Source organism: Macrotis lagotis, chromosome 1 (genome assembly GCF_037893015.1).
Source record: "Macrotis lagotis isolate mMagLag1 chromosome 1, bilby.v1.9.chrom.fasta, whole genome shotgun sequence".
Lineage (NCBI taxonomy): Eukaryota > Metazoa > Chordata > Mammalia > Peramelemorphia > Peramelidae > Macrotis > Macrotis lagotis.
Window position 1 is genome coordinate 642,084,467 of NC_133658.1, and position 15,973 is coordinate 642,100,439.

The following is a 15,973-nucleotide window of genomic DNA, read 5'->3' on the forward strand; positions in this document are numbered from 1 at the left end:
CAGATCAATCAAGAAAAAGAAAGCTATACCATGATTCATGATATTGGATACACTGTACTTTTTCCCATTTTTGTAAGAATTTTCATATTAGGATAGGCTTGGTATACAAAAGGGTACACTTAACATCCCATAAAAATCATTCTAAGCCTTCCCTTCTCTTAGAAAATCCCATTTTCTAGATGGCCAATAGAACTTCATAATGTTGTTGATTAGGTAGGTCATGTAGATATTTACTAAGATCATTAATCACACAGCAACTTGGTCTTTTATCATTTTTAAGAACTTGTCATTTAGAAACCACAAGCAGCTCCTCACAGGTAGTCTGGACTTAGATGCCTCTAATGGTTAGACACAATGAAAAACAACCACACCATGAAGCCTCAGGGAGACCTAAAGTTTGAACACTAAAAGATGGGGTTTAAAGCTTCTATTCTGGACAAGAACACTAGAATGCCACTGTGTATCAAGCACTCTGGTCAGATCTTTATAAATACTTCCTCATTTGATCTTTACAAACAGTCCTGAGAGACAAATATTAATACTATCCCCATTTAAAGTTGAGGAAACTGAAGGGGCAGCTAGGTGGTGCAGTGGTTAGAGCACCGGCCCTGGAATCAGGAGGACCTGTGTTCAAATCCAACCTCAGACATTTACTAAATTACCCAGCTGTGTGACCTTGGGCAAGTCGCTTAACCCCATTGCCTTGCAAAAAATAATAAAGTTGAGGATACTGAGACAGAAATTGAAATGACTTGCCCAGAGTCATACAGCTAGTATCTGAACACAGATTTGAACTCAGGTTTTCCCAACTCCAGGCCCAGCATTATCATTGCACTACTATTTGAGTATATTCAGAAGATATGGGAAAGAAGCTAATTTATATCAGAAGAAACCCAGGATGTTCCTTTTAAGCAGTGGTACAGGTAGAAAGAGTACTGGATCGGGGTCAGGGAGATCTGAGAACAAATCTGAATTCATGCATCCCTGAGCAAGTCAACTAACGTGTACTTTAGTTCATCATCTTTAAAATATAAATAGCACCTACCACCCATGGTTGTGAGGATAAAATGAGATGTTTGTTAAGGGCTTTACAGATTTTAAAATACCATATAAATGATAGCTGTTTTAGAGCAAAAGGTTATTCCTTTTGTATCATGTACCCTTTTGGAACTCTAATGCAATGGACCATTTCTCTAAATAATATTTTCACATGTATGAAATAACAATATAATTTTTCTCATATCAAACTGAAATTCACAGGTCAATAATCACTACTCTACCACATGTAATTTTCTTAATTTCAGCCCTTTGCAAACACAAAATGAACTTTTCAGAGTAGCTTCACTTGTACTCTCAAATTCAGTCATTGACTGCTTAATAAAAAGTGAGGGTCTACCTAATATTGCTTTCTTCATTGACCTGCAGTTTTAGACATTGTTACAGTAAATTTCTTTCTCTTCCTTCTCTTTATCATAGTGATCAGACTGATCCCTTTAACCGTAGCCCCCTAACTATGGACCAGATTCGGCCAAACACAGAACTGAAAGAGAAAATCCAACGGTGGCTCGCAGAGAGGAAATTACAGAAGGAACAACTTGAGTAAATACTGTGAATTTTAACAAACCAAAAGCCAACCCCAAGAATGTGGATAAATAGTATAGTCTATTGGTCTGTCTCCCCTCTCGCCCCAACCTTTTTCCCTTCCTTCCCCCAACCTTCTCTCATCCTTGTTTCCTCTCTTTTCTCTCTCATTCCTCATCCTTCCTTTTCCCTATTCCTTTCCCTCCCCTCACTCAAAATCTCTCTTTTCTCTCTTCCATTCTTTCCTTTCCCTCAAATGGAGAATTGCTATTACATAGTTAATAGTAGTTATGACTCTAAGAACTTTCAAATCTGTGCTCCCCTGGCTTGTTGATAATTATGCTTTGTGTGACATCACCAAGTTTGGAAAATCTCCCTGTTTTCACTTTTTTTTGGTTCATCTTCCTCTTCTCCCCCTCACCCTCTTCAACTTAGACTAATAATATCAGCTTTACTAAAGTTTCCTGGTGATCTCAATATGGGAGAGGCTAATTCCTTATTGTGTTTCTCTGAAGTACTGGCTATTTACCATGTAAATTGCTCATTATTTTTGTTATTCACCAATATTAAGGACTTGATGTCATATATTTCGGTGGCAATTTATATCACCAAAAAATATATATATAGGCCAGGTCCCTATCAGATTCCATAAGCTGAACTTTAGCCTTTCTCCCTATTACAGTTCTGTGATGTTATTGATACTTCTGTTAGATTATAACAAAATTTAATGTGAATAAAATGCCTTGATGTTTGCATAGGCTTTTTAAAAGGTGATGCACAGGATAGGAGGAGGTTTATCTTATGCAATCTCTGTCAGAAGCCATGAGTTGTGTGGTCTTGGTGTTTGTTATTTTGGAATGGTACCCAGGGATACCATCTTATCCAAGCACTCCCCTGTGGGGAGCCCTTTCCAATTATAAGATTTAACACTATGATATTTTTATTAAGATGAGTGGGACATAACAGCAGTTTTAACACTTCTAGTCTGTATATCCTGGGGTAAGGGCATAGCAATGCCTATTTGGAGGAAGACTATGCCTATTGATTCCTCTGGCATCTGCAAACAAAAAACAAAACCTAACTGCGGGGACTAGAATTAAGTAGGAGAAATTGTGACAAGTTGTCTTATGACTAGGGTCCTTTGCTGTCTCTGTCCTTTGAAATCACTAATATTCAGCCAATAATTGTCTTGGTCAACACAGAATCTGTATCTCAGTGTATGTATTATTTAGGTGCAGTATAAACCGTATACCAGTTTATATTGTGCCTTTTGCACGATTATATGTGTGCTGTGTAGTGTGTAGACACATTTGCTGATACTCTCATTCTATCTAAATAAGAGTCTTAGATTGTAAAGTATGTATATTAATGTATATTTGGGCCTGTGGCCAGAGGATTCTGATAGAGCTGGTCTCAGCCTAGCTATGAATTCTCACTGTTTTAAGAAGTAACTTGAGGAAAATCTTGGTCACACAAATTTTGCCTATTTGCCAGTGATTTTCAGTCCTATCCTATTTAGAAAGGGTGGACTGTGATGAATAGGCAGGCCTCACTTGTTGAGTTTTATAAGTTCTCCATTTATGTGCTGGAAAAGGCACCATATTGTTTAAAACCTTTCCTTCGCTCAAGGACTGTTTTTATATATATACTTGTAAACCTAGAAATTCCATAACTGAAAATTAATTTAACATGTTTAAATGTTTTTTTATAGGAAATAGGGAGCAGGTCCTTGATTTAATGTACATTAGAATGAACTGTAAACCTCTTTAAAATGATTTGTTATAGGTCTCTGGACATATGTCTGTTGAAAGTAGTTTTAATAGGTATCAGTGTCTTAGTATTTGTCTCATACGGAAAACCATAAATCAGATGGGCCAGAAAGGGTGTTCTAGATTGTGGGAGGTGGCCATCACACGCTGCCTTGGTTATACATGATCTAGGAACCCAGAATTCGTTCGCCAATGCCATAGTTGAGTTGCTCCAAGATTTGTCACTTTGTTGTGTGCTTCACTTCGAATCCATTACCCTGTAGCATTCTGAGAATGAATTGTGTACAGGGTACTTTTATGTCTCTTACACCTGTACTTAGAATGTAAGGAAAAGAAAGACCAGAAGTATACAAGGAAAATGATGAATAAAGCAAGTCAAAAGTCAGCCATCTCCAGCAGCTTTCTAAGATAACCTCTATGCTCCTCTAGGTAATGAATGTGTCAATTGTATTTCTTTCTCTGTGTGGCCTTTAGATTGTAAGCCTTTCTGGGCAAGCTTTTTAAAATCTACTTTCTTGAAAATCTAAAAAGCACTCACTATAGAAGTGATAGTGCCTAACACCTGCTGCTGAATTTCTTTAAATTAACATCACTAACATAATGGAAGAAATATGTAGTTTAAGGTGGTGAATTCATTGCCCCTGTGCCTTTCTTTCTCACTGTAAGTTGAATTAAGGGCACCTATGAAATAAAATTTTTCAAATGACCATCTTCATATAGGCAAGGGTATAAAATGAAGCTCAAGAAGACGGTTTCACTTCTGCAAACTGAAGCAACTCTAAATTTATATTTTGAAGGGTCTTAAAAGAGGTTTCTTAAAGTATTAGAACACTTGATGAGAAAACAACTCTGCTCATAGCTTTCTGAGGGTGATGTTAAAATTGACTATTTAGGTTTTATCAAGCGGAGTTCCTAGTTTTTTTTAAATACAGTTCTTAAGGTGTATGTGAAATTGGAGGCACATTTCCATCTCCGCAGCTGGCGGCTGCAATATTTTTTTTAATAGTTGGAGGTGTCACATTGTCCCGAGGCGGTTTTGCTTGATCTGATGGGGTTGCTGAGTCGCCATTACGGGAGGCCTGGGCTCCTGGGGCGCTCCGGCAAGCCCGGGGCTGGCACTGCCCAGCGCTGCGGCGTCACGTGAGGAAGGCACCCAGGCCTCGGCTAGCACATAGGAAAAGAACTCGGTCAGAAAAGTGGAGAACAAAACACACTTTTACTGTTGAAACCAAACGTGGCCATGGACGCTACGTTGGTGAGGGCCCCCGCAGGCTCCCGTTTGTCGCCTGCGCCCGCGGTGTTTGTGCACAACTCGTATCTAATAAAAGAAACCCGCCTAGAGCCACGGCCACCGCGTCCGTCTCGTTGCTTCTCGGGCTTCAGGCCGGCGGCGGGCCCGCCCGCGCACATCGTGGGCCCCAAGCCGGGGGAGGGGCGGGCCCAACGATCCGGGGGGCTCCCGAGCGGCCGCCGCTGCCCCGACGGAGCTCCGGCCCGCCTAGCGCTGCACGTGGGGAGAGCTTGGGGGGACGGGCGGCGAAGCCGGGGCACGCGGCGGGTCAGGGCCGAGCCCTGCCCGGCCCAGGGTGCGCCCTCCAACGGGCCATCGGGCCAAGGACAAACTGCGACTCGCCCTCCGCCCGCCGGGAGGCGGCTCCGGGCGCCCGCGAAGCCGGGGTGGGGGTGGGGGTGGGGGTGGGGGCAGGGAGCGCGTGCGCGCGCGCGCGACGCGAAGTCCGGGGCCCCGCTTTACGCACGCGCTTTCCTCGACTTCCGTAACCCGCTCCGTCATTTCCGGGCTCCTCAGGAAGGTGGCCCAAGCGATCGCCTGTCTGAGCTGTCCCTTCGCGGGCTCCTCGAAGCCACAGCGAGGCGCACACAGTCCGCAAACACGGTTTGCACGCGCTGCTGTCATCTCCCCCGGTTCACTCTGCCCTGACTGGCTAAAAGCGCCCCACTAATAGCCAGCCTCGAGGTGAGGCGCCCCGAGGACACCCCTCCGGAAGGGGCGGAGCGGGCCGGGCTGGGGTCCTTCCGGAGGGTGACTTTCAGCCGAGAGCCCGCGGCCGGGTCTTGACCGCTGCCGAGTTCCCGCCCTCGCCCGGCCATGGCCCAGCTCGTCCGCAACGCCATCGAGAAGGCTCCGGCCCTGCTCAGCGGTGAGCGCCGTCGCGTCCCAGCCCCGATCCGGGCCGGGGAGGAGGGGGGAGGAGGGTCTCCGGCCGGCCGCCCCCCGCCCAGGGCTTGCTGGCTGCGGCCTCCGAGAGGCCCCGTGTTAACCCCGAGCGTTAGGGTCCGCGAGCGCAGCTCCGTCCCGAGGGCCCGGGCCGAGAGGGGGCTCCTCCCCGTGCCTCGGCTGGCGGCGACCCCCTGGGCCCCGAGGAGGCAGCGTCCTCCGCCGCGCGGCCTTGCGGCCTTGCGGCCCGAGGCTGCCGGAGCCGGCGCTGAGGCCCGCTGGGCCCCGACAGCGAGGGCTCTTCAGCTTTCCTATTGTAAACGAACGCAGTGAAGGATGCCATCCGCATTTCCGGACTCCTATTGTAGGAAACACAAGCAGGAAACGTAACTTTGAGATTTTGCTACGCGATGGGGTTAAGTGACTTCCTAAGGTCCCTGAGGCGGATGTTGACCGGAGGCCGGATGTGACCCTTATGCCGCCGCGGCGCTCCTCACGGAGTGCGCGCGGGTTCTAAAGGAGCAGTGCCGCAGAAGACAGCCCCTTTACTAACAAAATGTTGAGTGTTTTTTAAAAAACCCTTCCACTACATTTTGCCAATGAATCAACTAGGTTTGTGAAATAGTTTCTATCTGTATTAGGTTATCCGTTTAGTGAACTACCGGTGAGCGTTCCTTTTGGGACCCATGATGCTTTTCCTTTTCACCCAAGAACCAGCACTTTGACCAGTGTTCAAAGTATAAATTGGTTTTAATTTAACTCGACCAAAATAGAAGAGTAAAACATAAGTAACATATCATTAGACATTCTAAAGTCAAACAAAAATAAACTGGGGGTTTTCTGAGGCAATGGGGTTAAGTGACTTACCCAAGGTCACACAGCTAGGTAATTATTAACTATCTGAGGCCGGATTTGACCGACTCCACTGCACCACCTAGCTGCCCCAACGCAGGTAAATTTTAACTCACTAGCACCATTACTTGCTTATGTTTACAAGGATAAGGTCCTTTTATTTCTAGAGCTTTTAGGAAAAAAGAGGCATTGGTAACGTCAATAATAAAGTAGACATTAAAATAAGTCTAACAACTCATCCAGTGTGTATCTATTTTGAAAGCTAAATGTCTGCTGGTTTTATTTAACTTGATCTTGATTGGATTCATAGTACATAATAATTTCATAGCCATCAAACTTCTCCGGTGATTAAGTATTTGACTAATTGAATTTTCACATATTGAGGAATCTGACTAAACAAAGCATCTGATTTTGTCAGTGTGAATACTTTCACATCTGCTAAATTACAATTCTTCTATAACTTAGAATATTTCATGACTTGTGATACACCTTTCTAGATTTGATTAGGTTGGTACTCATACAACAATGTGGTGAAGCCTACTCTCTGCCTCTTCAGCTTAATAAGAAATGCTAGAATTTGTGCTTCCTTGATGTAGACATTGAGAGCCTCAGGTTCACTTCCATGCTCAATAGTATCAAAGTAGAAAACTGAGGAACCTCCCCCCCAAAAAAAAAGTAATTTTTTTTTTTGAAAATGGGAGAGTCAGGAAACCTAGTTCTAGTTAAAATCTGAACACTGTTGAGCTCTGTAACTTAAGTCACTATAACTCTTATGTGAAATGATTCTAATCAATAAACATACAATAGCTGTGTGTCAGACACTACACTAAGTAATGATTAAATGATTTCTAAAGACCCTTCCAGGCTTAAATTCTGTTTCTGTTTTAGTTTATGAAACCACCAGGGAAAAAATCTGTCCTTAACTTATTTTATTTTATTTTTTTTAGGTTTTTGCAAGGCAGTGGGGTTAAGTGGCTTGCCTAAGGCCACACAGCTAGGTAATTATTAAGTGTCTGAGGTCAGATTTGAACTCCTGACTCCAGGGCCAGTGCTCTATCTACTGCGCCATCTAGCTGGCCCCTTAACTTATATTTAAACTTGTTTAAAAAGATTATTGTCTTATCCAAGCCATGCATCTTAGTTATCCTCCTTTACTGCCCTTCCTGTCTTTTCTACTTCGTTTTTACATAATTTTGTGCTTCCTTGAATATTACATGTTACTCTGTAATAGGAGCACAAAAATCATGGAGTCATAAATTTAAAGCTAGAAGGGCCCCTAGAATGTCACCTAGTTTATTCCTCTCATTTTGTGGGGGAAGAAAATGAGGTCCAAAGAGTTTGACACGTACCCAAGGCCACAGAGATAGTGATAGAACTGGGGTTTGAACCCAGGTCTTCTGAATATAGACCTAGTACTCTTTCTACTGTACCATACCATCTTCTAATGAATTAAGTTTACAAAGCATCCTTATAATTTGTTTTTGCCATTAATTTTTCTTCTCAGCCAGATCTGATAGCAGAATTGCTAACAACTGAAAACTCAGTGAATTTAAACAATTTTTTCTTTCATAAACTTGGAATTTCAAGTGCTAATTAGAAGTAAATTCTAGGTGGCACAGTGAATAGAGCACAGGCCCTGAAGTAAGGAGTACCTGAGTTCAAATGTGGCCTTAAGCACTTAATTACCTAGCTGTGTGGCCTTGGGCAAGCCACTTAACCCCACTGCCTAAACTTTAAAAAAAAAAGTAAATTCTAATAGGAGGGAGGAACAAATAAGGGGATCCTTATACTTCACTGTTATGTTTGTAAATTTATTTTGTTAATTTTTTTTATTCTGATTTTTCATTCAAAAAAGCTATCTTGCTGTTATTACTGCTACAGTTCAGTAGCTACTTTGGTATTAGTAGTATCTATGGTTAAATCAGAAGTGGACAAATTTTTCTTGAATTGTTAACTTGAATGTGTGAGGACATCTTATCTTTGTAAATGCTGCGTTCTTCATCCTGGCAGCCACAGGCTTCTGCAGTATTGTTTTTACTGCTTTTGAAGGAGGAGCAGCTGTGCTTTTGTTATAAAGGTTTAATCCAGCACATATTGATAATAGATACTGAAAATGGTTGCTAATTGGTATAATTCCATTTGGATAAAGTTATTCATGCCAAATATTGTGACAGTTTTTAATCTGATCTGAATATACTATTCCCTTCCCTACCCACTTCTGTCCAGTCTCTACCAAGTATTTATAATAAAATTGTTGTTAACTTCCCTAATTTATAGGACTCACATGCACAAACTGCAGTTAAGTGGATTTGTCATTCATAAACTAGGCAACAGTACTAGCTTCTAACAAGTGAAGTCCTTGCATAATAAGTTTTACTTAAGGGCTTCCTGCCTGATTGAACTTCCCCTGTGACACAGGTGTTAGGCATCTTTAATAGCTGCTTGTTACCAGGGAGCAGCTTTGACTCTTCATACAGGGTGCACATTTGGTACAAGCAGTGAATGAATGTGATGCATGAATAAATATTTGTGTCCAACCCACACATCTGCTTCTTTCAGTCTCCAGTGAGTTCATCCTGGTTTGGGGGGGGGTTGTTTTGTGTTTTTTTTTCCAGCTGCTGCAACTTATTCGAAGCCTCGATTGGTCACATTTTGGCACTATGCCAAGGTTGAACTGGTTCCTCCAAGTCCTGCTGAGATCCCCAGAGCCGTTGAGAGCCTGAAAAAAATAGTCTCAGCAGCTCAAACTGGTAGCTTCAAAAATCTCACAGTTAAGGTAACCATGGGCTAAATGAAAATAGATGTAACAGAAAATATTTTCCCTTGAGATTAAAACTTGTTTTCAACTGAGACTAAATCCAGGATTTATGAAGAAGTTAGCTCTAATTTAACTGCCTCTGAAGAGTGTCCTGCTAATTTTTCCTTCTGGATAGAGATCAATGTGCCCTTTAGTATCATAGTTCTTCATTGTCCCCATTCTGTTGCAAAGAAATAACATTTTGACTGGACAGCTCTTTTTCGAATTTAACGTTGGTTTCTGATCTGATTGTACCAAGGATCCAGTTGCTTACTTTTGCTGACTCTACATTTTTCTGCATCTCTAGTTCTGAGACACTCTAGTTCAGCCAAAAGGTCTGTTTGAATGTCTCTAAAGCAGGAAGTCGTGCTCTCCTGGACGAAAAAAATCCAGACTTGACATGCATATAACATGGTACTAAGAAATATTAAACTGTATGAAGATAAAAATCTAAAAACTAAGATTTAGGGCTTGGAATTCCATTTTCTCTTGCTTGACCTAGGCTGTAAGATTCAAAGAGAATAAATTACTGCTGAGCTGGTATACCCACATCCTGAAAAACTTGGTGATTTTTCAGATTCAAACTTGCAAGAATTATAAATCTAATGTTAAAGTAAAAGAAATCTCGGCCATCTTCCCAAAGAATGGGAAAGGAAAAATCTTGAGTTCGATGTGAAAATGGTATTATGAATTTCTTGGCCTTTAAATTTTAGTTTGTATTTACATGAGAAAGTGCTTTTGAGGAATATTTAACCATCTACTTTAACTACTTTACTATTAAAGAAAAATATGGGGGGAAAAGGTTGCGTGGTCTTTGACTTAAATTAAGGAGCTATCAACTGAATGTTTCTGAATTTCTTGGACCAGATAATTGTGAAATAGATGGTATTTGTCCAAGAGACAATTCTCATCCTTGAATATTTTTTTCAATCAGACAGAGAATTATTTCCCTGTAGCGTATCCTCCTCTATGAATGGCACATTCAAATGTTCCTGCTATTTCCAGGATATGTGGGATAAATATCCTAAATATCCTAAATTGTCTCATAAACTAACAGTGAAAGGGTTAAGTCAGTTCAGAGCTTTGAAAATGCTTTGAAAGTATTTTTTAAAGCATATAACTTCTGGATCATTTTTCATAATTGAAAAATGCTTCCATAGTTGAATGAATTTAACTAGTCAGTAATTCTTAAATTGAGTTGTCCCCAACTAAATAGTTTTAGTTAGAAGAAAGGAGAAAGTATTATGTTTCTTAAATAAACTTGACATTTTTTTTTTCTCTCTTTCAGGAAGCTCTGCTGAATAGTTTGGTGGCGACTGAGGTATGCATGTGGTTTTACGTTGGCGAGATCATAGGCAAGGGTGGCATCGTTGGATATAATGTTTGAAGACCAACTCTTAGCATCTGAGTGTTTTATTTATCCTTTGTATGTTCATGGAACAGATATGCCTAGACTTACAAATAAAATGACAAAATAATGTGGAATTTGGTGTTTTCTCTATCACCTAATATGGCATAGTTTGGTGGGTTATTTTTTTTCCCCTTGATACTTATATCCTTTTTTTCCCTCTTGATATTTGGGTATTCTTTTCACCTTAGTTGATGATATCAATACAGATGATTTTTCAGTTTTTCCAACTCTGAAGAATGTAAGGTACTTGTTTAATTTGCTATTTGATTTCCCTTTAGTATATTTACTGAGTACAAGTCCATTATGAGTATATATGAGATCAAGGAATTTTAGTTTAGGGCCTAGATATATCAGAAAAAGGTAATGACAAAAAAAAATTAAATTAACTATAGTCACAAAATATTTGTCTTACAGAAATGATTTTTTTTTGTTTTAACTGAGAATGCAGCTAGCTACTACTGCCAAAAGAAATACTGTCTGATTTGTTCTTATCTCCAACATAGTTTTACCATAAAAGAATAGTAGTGATAATTTAAGAATGAATATCTTATTATAATATTATTCATTTTAACAACTTAAATCTCATTCTGGCTCTAGTCTGTTGCCACCACATTCAAATTTTATCTTAATTTTCAAAAGTCTTAACTAAGTTCCCTCTTTTTATATGAAGTCACAAGTAATAAGGTATATTCACAGGTTAATATCTGTTAAATACTGATAACATAAGCTTTTTCATCATTATTGCTAATTTTATGAAAGTTCAATTACAGAACACCTAATGTTGAATTATTTTTCTCACTATTTAGCAATGATATCTGAAGCTCTAAAATGAAGGCTGTTTATCCTGAAGCTGTTGGAATTAGTCAACTAGAGCTATTTTGAAACCTTGGGATAACTTAAGATTGTGAATGGTTACTATGCTCATATGATCTTATGAACTTGTTTTGCTTTCCATGATGCCTCTCCAGTCTCTCAAGTTCAGCTAGACACTCTAGTATAGGCATCTCTGCACCTACCTCAGTGCATTGTTGTGAGAATTAAGTGAAATAATATATGTTAGGCACTTTTTAAACCTTAAAGTGTTTATAAGATATTAGTCATCTCTCTATAACTTATTCTTAATAGGTATGTAGATGTTAATGTTTGATCTCATTTTCTATTTCTTGGGAAAATACTATGTAGTAGAAAAAGCATAGAAATCAATCAGGCAAGGCCTGGGTTCAAATCTTACCACTAATACTAGTTGTCACTTTTTGTAAAATACAATGGAATTTGATCTTGAAATATTGTAAAAATCAAATGAGATAATGTATTCAAATCACTTTAGGAACATTTCTTTTCCCTTAAAATACAATAAGTTTATAGCCCCTGTGGCTACTTCTAATTTATATTTTGTCCATAGAGTATTATGTGCTGCTGTGGTACATATTATAAGATTTAACAATGAAATGATGTGAAAAGTATGTGTAAATTGTTTTGTTTATTCCACCATTAAGGATTTAACATAAAGAGTTGCAGCTGAAATCCAAGGGAGTGAGATGTCAAAGCTGAATCCTAGAACTTGTTTTGCTGAAAATAGTGCTCTCTGCCTATAACTTCAGTAAACAGGTGGTCAAAACTTAAACCAAAACTTTCCCAAAAGTCCACAAGTTAAGCTTTTAATATACTTAACTAGTAATAACAAATGTTTCCTTCAAAAAATGAAAAAGTCAGATCCTCATTAGGTTTATTCCATCACATGCTGCTACCATCGGATGTTTTGTCAAGAAAATTTTAAAATGTATCAGGATCTTAGACTCTATTTGGGATTTAGGTTACTTTTATTCAAATAAAATAGGTGGATTAGTATTTTTCTGTATGAAAAAGCTGTTTCTCTAGTGGGCCAACTGTGAAAAGCATAATTGGAGAATGAAGCTGCCACTTAATCTAGCTTTGCCTTCAGTTGTCAGTTACTGCCCTTTTCACACTAAATATTTGTGTCAACTAGAAAGAGCATGACATTGAATTTAACACAGAATCTTTGTGGTACCTGACTGAATGGAGAAGATGTGAAAAACTAAACAATAGATGGTTATTTGTATAACCAAAATAAAGCTCCATTCCACTGTCTCCACCTCTTATAATCCTCATGCAGTTAACTACCACTTCAGATTTACAAAGGTTTCCTATTTAGTTCTTTGACCTTTATTGTGGCCTCAGTGGACTTTGGTGTGCTAGAGTTCTCTGGGTAGGACTATATGGCGTGATATATCCTTCCTACCCTTCATGATATTTGTGCCAACTAAACTGAAATTTCAGGGAACTTGAGACAATATTTATAAGCCCTGGATAGTCAATCAGCCAATAATCCATACAGAGACATCTAGCTTGACAATTTGTCAGACTTCAGATCAAGTCTTTTAGACACTTAAATTTCCCTTTAAAAGTACCATCAAACTGATAGGTATTTTTTTATTAAAAGGTTGGAAGGTGATAACATTCCATAATCACTGTTTCAGTCTGGATTGATAAACAGGCAGCATTTAGTGGCAAGCTGCCTCTGAGGTAGATAAAGGCTGCCAAGGGACCTGGGGGAACTCATTTCCTGAAGGCCTGATGGTGTTGCAGAGCTGATGTCAGCTTTGTCACTCCTGCATCTTTCAGTCTGACTCTGAAATAGATTTGGATCACTGATAAGCAGACTAGCAATGCTAGTGCTAGGCTGCTTTTGCCTGGAATGGATAGCTGGGACTACAGAAGCCAAATGCAAACCAAAAAAGAATATTTCCTGTAATGCTTAATTAGAGGTTGAAAATCCTCAGATTCCCTTAGGGTATTCTTTCTAGGGAGTAAAAGTGACATAAAGAATATGCCTCAGGCCCTGTATCTTTAGATAAAAGGGAATAAATGGATTATAGAGGGTATTACCATACCATTCTTTGCAAGTTTTTCCTGTTGAGCTTTGTGGGTGGATTTCTATTAGAATTATGAAATAAACTACAATCTGTTCTAGATTTAAGTTGATTCTAGTGTCATCAAATCTGTCAATAAAATGCCATGTGATTTTGAATAGTTCAGCCCACATAATAATAAAATACATTGTTTTCCCTGAGAAAGCCCACATTTGTGCCTTTTCCATCTGTCTTAAGGTTATGGTCCTGGCCTGTTATCTACCGGGATCTCCCCGAAGAGAGGTGTGATTGAAGTGGTTTGACCCACCTGGTATGTGCCTTCCATCTCACCCTGAGGGAACCTGACTTCAGCTAGGTTGACTCCCCTGCTCTATTGTGGTACTTGACCATCAATTAGTGGTGATGGAAATAATGGGTCCCTTCTCCACAAGATTCCTCTATGATAACTGCCAAGTCTAAAATAAAAACAGGGCCAGTGATGTTCCTAGGGTTCTTGAGAAGAGCCAAGAATGACTTCTAGGGTGTCATGTATTAAGTTGATGCCACAAAACATTTCCCAACAACTCATTTTCATCCTCCCATAAAAATATGTTTCAGGAATGAAACTAAACGGATTTTATTACGTAATGTCCAATTTACAATTCCCATTTTTGCCAAATTCTATTACCACTAAAAATTACTGGTTATTGAGGTTATTTGTACCCCTGTTCTGTTTACTCACCTGTGCCCACTTGGACACCATATCCTAACATTTCTAAAAACCGTGAATGGGTTTATTTGGGTTTTTGGTGGGGGGGTTTTTTGGGGGGTTTTTTTTTGTTTTTTTTTTTGTAGGCAGGTTAAGTGACTTGTCCCAAGGTTCCACAGCTAGGTAATTATCTGAGGCTGCATTTGAACTCGGGTCCTTCTGATTCCAGGGTCAGTTCTCAATCATAAGTTGTTTTGAATCAAAAAAGAACTGAGCTTTGTCCCTTAGGGCAAAGAGAAATTTCTCAGAGATAAAAGCCTATTTGTCTCCCATCAGAATCTTGCTTTGGGATCCCCTTCAGTCCTAGTAGTTGATTATTTTCATTTTTTAGTACTTTTAGATTTATGAAGTATTTTATATTTCATTTGATCTTGATAATAACCATTTAAATTGATTATGTACTACAGATTTTATCTCCATTTTACTGATGAAGAAACTGAGATTTAGAAGATCAAGTGACTTAATCATTATTGTAGTTCAGAAAAAAGGATCCTTTTGTTCTGGTAGTTTCTGCCCCAATATGAATTCCAAATTGGAAAGTCAATCAGAATCACTACACAAGTCCACAATCCTTCCAATAAAACACATGGCTCTCTTCTGCATCCTCAAGTTAACCACAGTGCATTGGAGTGATGGCAAACTCAGGAGTTCCACCCAGGAATCTGATGGAATGGTACAGCAAGTCATGGGAGTAGTCTCATGCTTGAGGCTCTCTGGTGATAGCTTTGGTTTTATTTCTTTCCTAACTGCTGTAGAGGTATCTGATAATGCCCTAGGTTGTCAGGTGAGTATTGTCCTTACTTTGTAGATAACAACTGCCCAATGTTTGTGTGTCTGTGTTTGTGTGTGTGTTTGTGTAGGAAAGCAGTATTGTGCTGCTCAAGGTGCCTCCTGCTGCTGCCTAATTCCCTACCTAGATACTCAGCCTTGTATCTGTGGCTAAGATGTGTAACCTGTTCAAAATAATGCTGAATAAAAGGGCTTATTACTTTCAGCATTGACCAATTTGTCTAATTCTCTGGTTAAAGACCCTTAAAATTCCAACAAAGGCCTACCCAAACCATACCTCACAAAATCAAATGAGAGGTAGAATTTTTAACCTTGGTCTCAATTGATTCCAAAGCCAAGAGTCTCTACTACACCAGCTTGCCTCTTCTCAAGCAGAATAGCAATAATTTAGAATTTTCATAGATCAAATCAAAAAGAGAAGAAACCCTGGAATGTGGGCTGAATTCCTGGTTTCTTAGTTAAACCATATTCTCTTTGTTCTTCTGTACTTGGTTTTGTCTTGATAAGGTTTTTTTGGGGGGGGCAGGAAGGATCTTTATATTTTTATTCAGAAATATAACTCATTTATATAATACTTTAGCTCAATGCCATAAAAAATAGCTGATACTTTAGAATATAATTTGTATCAGCTTTTCCCATTGTGGTTGGGGGTTGTTTTTTTTTTGGTTTTGGTTCTGCCAAGCAGTGGGGGTTAAGTGACTTGCCCAAGATCACACAACTAGGTAATAATTAAGTGTCTGAGCTGGGATTTCAACTCAGATCCACCTGACCAGTACTCTAACCACTGTGCCACCTAGCTGCCCCCTCTTTGTGGTCTTTAAATAAAGAAGTACCCCCTGAATGGAAATTGAATGTAAATAGGATTGAGTGTTGGCACTTTGAGTCTTTGGGATGCCTTTGATTTTTTTTTGATACCTTTGATTTTAAACATTCCATTAACAGTCAAGTTCACCAGTGAC

At 39.7% G+C, this 15,973-nt stretch overlaps 2 protein-coding genes across 2 annotated transcripts in view; both read left to right on the forward strand.

The window, feature by feature from the left end:
- The window catches only part of UBE4A (ubiquitination factor E4A), a 34,183-nt gene extending 30,448 nt beyond the window's left edge, over positions 1-3,735 (forward strand). The window contains exon 20 of the mRNA XM_074215172.1: positions 1,477-3,735. Coding sequence (XP_074071273.1) covers positions 1,477-1,603 — 127 coding nt within the window. The 3' untranslated portion in view covers positions 1,604-3,735. The remainder of the gene's footprint in view (positions 1-1,476) is intronic.
- Positions 3,736-5,194: 1,459 nt separating this feature from the next.
- Positions 5,195-10,660, forward strand: ATP5MG (ATP synthase membrane subunit g). The gene is made up of 3 exons (XM_074215173.1): positions 5,195-5,509; positions 8,994-9,154; positions 10,464-10,660. The coding sequence occupies exons 1-3, from the start codon at positions 5,458-5,460 to the stop codon at positions 10,560-10,562; spliced, it is 312 nt and encodes a 103-aa protein (XP_074071274.1). The 5' UTR covers positions 5,195-5,457; the 3' UTR covers positions 10,563-10,660.
- The last annotated feature ends 5,313 nt before the right edge of the window (positions 10,661-15,973 follow it).

Bases quoted from the DNA above. Each gene is read 5' to 3' on its own strand.
- ATP5MG (XM_074215173.1), top strand. From the start codon at position 5,458: ATGGCCCAGCTCGTCCGCAACGCCATCGAGAAGGCTCCGGCCCTGCTC. The intron at 5,510-8,993 runs GTGAGCGCCGTC...TTTTTTTTCCAG, and splicing joins GGCTCCGGCCCTGCTCAGCG to CTGCTGCAACTTATTCGAAG. The intron at 9,155-10,463 runs GTAACCATGGGC...TCTCTCTTTCAG, and splicing joins TCAAAAATCTCACAGTTAAG to GAAGCTCTGCTGAATAGTTT.